This window comes from Pteropus vampyrus, unplaced genomic scaffold, assembly GCF_000151845.1.
Source record: "Pteropus vampyrus isolate Shadow unplaced genomic scaffold, Pvam_2.0 Scaffold521, whole genome shotgun sequence".
NCBI lineage: Eukaryota > Metazoa > Chordata > Mammalia > Chiroptera > Pteropodidae > Pteropus > Pteropus vampyrus.
The window spans coordinates 108,649-110,093 of record NW_011889302.1 but is presented as its reverse complement, the minus strand read 5'-3'; the positions used below and the strand labels follow the sequence as shown (position 1 = coordinate 110,093).

The 1,445-nt window shown below is 66.9% G+C and overlaps 1 protein-coding gene across 3 annotated transcripts in view; it reads left to right on the top strand.

The window, feature by feature from the left end:
* The window catches only part of XG (Xg blood group), a 17,236-nt gene that overhangs the window by 3,487 nt on the left and 12,304 nt on the right, over window positions 1-1,445 (top strand). For 2 of the 3 annotated variants that reach the window (XM_023525062.1, XM_023525061.1), the window contains exon 1: window positions 59-480. The exons of the other annotated variant lie outside the window; for it this stretch is intronic. In XM_023525062.1, coding sequence (XP_023380830.1) covers window positions 351-480 — 130 coding nt within the window. In that variant the 5' untranslated portion in view covers window positions 59-350. Of the gene's footprint in view, window positions 1-58; window positions 481-1,445 lie in introns of those variants that run through there. 3 annotated transcript variants of the gene reach the window in all.

Here is a 1,445-nt window from a genome sequence, read left to right as displayed (position 1 = left end):
CGGGGACCGTGCCGTGCTGGGCTGCAGCCCCTCTGCACATGTCCGGGAGCTTGCCAAGGCCTGTCCGCCTGCGGCTGGCTGCAGTCCGCCTGGGTGACGCAGCGAGGCCAGGGGAGGTGACGCCGCCTCACGTGCGTGAGTCATCCTGGCACACGCCTCGTGCAAGGCAAGCCCCACGCCCACCAGGGGCGGCTGCGTGCACGACCCCCGTCACTCCTGACAGCCCCGGAAGAGGCAGCACAAGCCCCTCCAAGCCTAATGGGGCAGCTGGGAAGGGGACACACTGGGCCGTCAGCGACGCCGGGGAGACACCGCCCGCTGCCTGCCAAGGCTGCTGCCCAGGACCCCGCATGCCAATCGCCACCTCCACCCCAGCCAGAGGGGCCCGTGCCCTTTGGGATGACACACGCAGGTGGCACCCGGTGTCTCACGCAAAGACATTGCGGAGAGGCCCGTGCAGGGTGCGTGGCATAGGCAGGTGTGAGGAACTGGGACCGCGCAGTGGCCGGCACGCGGGCAGCGCCAGCTCGGAAGGCGTTTGTTTGTCGGATGCCGGGAGCGGGCGGGAGCTGGTGGGCTGGCATTGCTCGCGTGGCAGCAGCTTTGCGTGACTGTGCAGGGTGTTTGCAGGGCACCCCATGAAGTCATGTGGCTTTGGGGCTTAGACTTGGGCAGAGCAGGGCCAGCCACAGCATGCTGGCCGCCCTGGAGGGCAGGCGTCCGTCTGAGGAATCCCAGAGGCCAACACCTCCTCGTGTCCCCAGTCCCTGAAACGGTGACAAAGTGCACAGCAGGAAGCAAGGAGGGCAGGTTGTTCCCCGTAACAGGAACTGGCAGGAGCTGGAACAAAGAAGGAGTGGAGGTCCCCCAGACTCAGAGACGGCCTCTCCATTTGGCCTGTGATAGTACCAGCTTCTGGCCGGCCGATGGGGGCACACGCGCCTCCGGGTCCCTGCCCTGTGGTCCTTCCTGGCTCACGGAGATCCTGCCCGGGGTGTGTCCACTGTGGGGACCCAGGTCCCTCCACGAGGAGCCCAGAGCCTGGCCGTGTGACACGCCAGTGGGGGCCACGTCTGGGGCTTTGCTGGTCGCAGGCTGCACCGGGCGAAGCTCCCTACAGGCGGGCACACGTGTGAATGTCACGTAGGGACCTAGGGTACACGGGGCGCCTCGGCCGGCCACAGGCAGCTTCCTGAGCCAGGGGGCTGGGACTGGAGCAGGGGGGACCCAGCGGCGATTCTCACTCTTGGAAACACAGGCGTCGGCATAGGGCAGGGTGTGGGCGAGAACCCCACCCCGTGCAAACTGACGGTTCCTTTCTGAGACACGCCAGGGTGCACCCCAAACACGAGGCCTGTGGACAGACGGCAGACACAGAACGACACGTGACGTGCAATTCCATTCACGCCAGACGACCACGGATGGGACAGGGTGGGGGGCCAGCG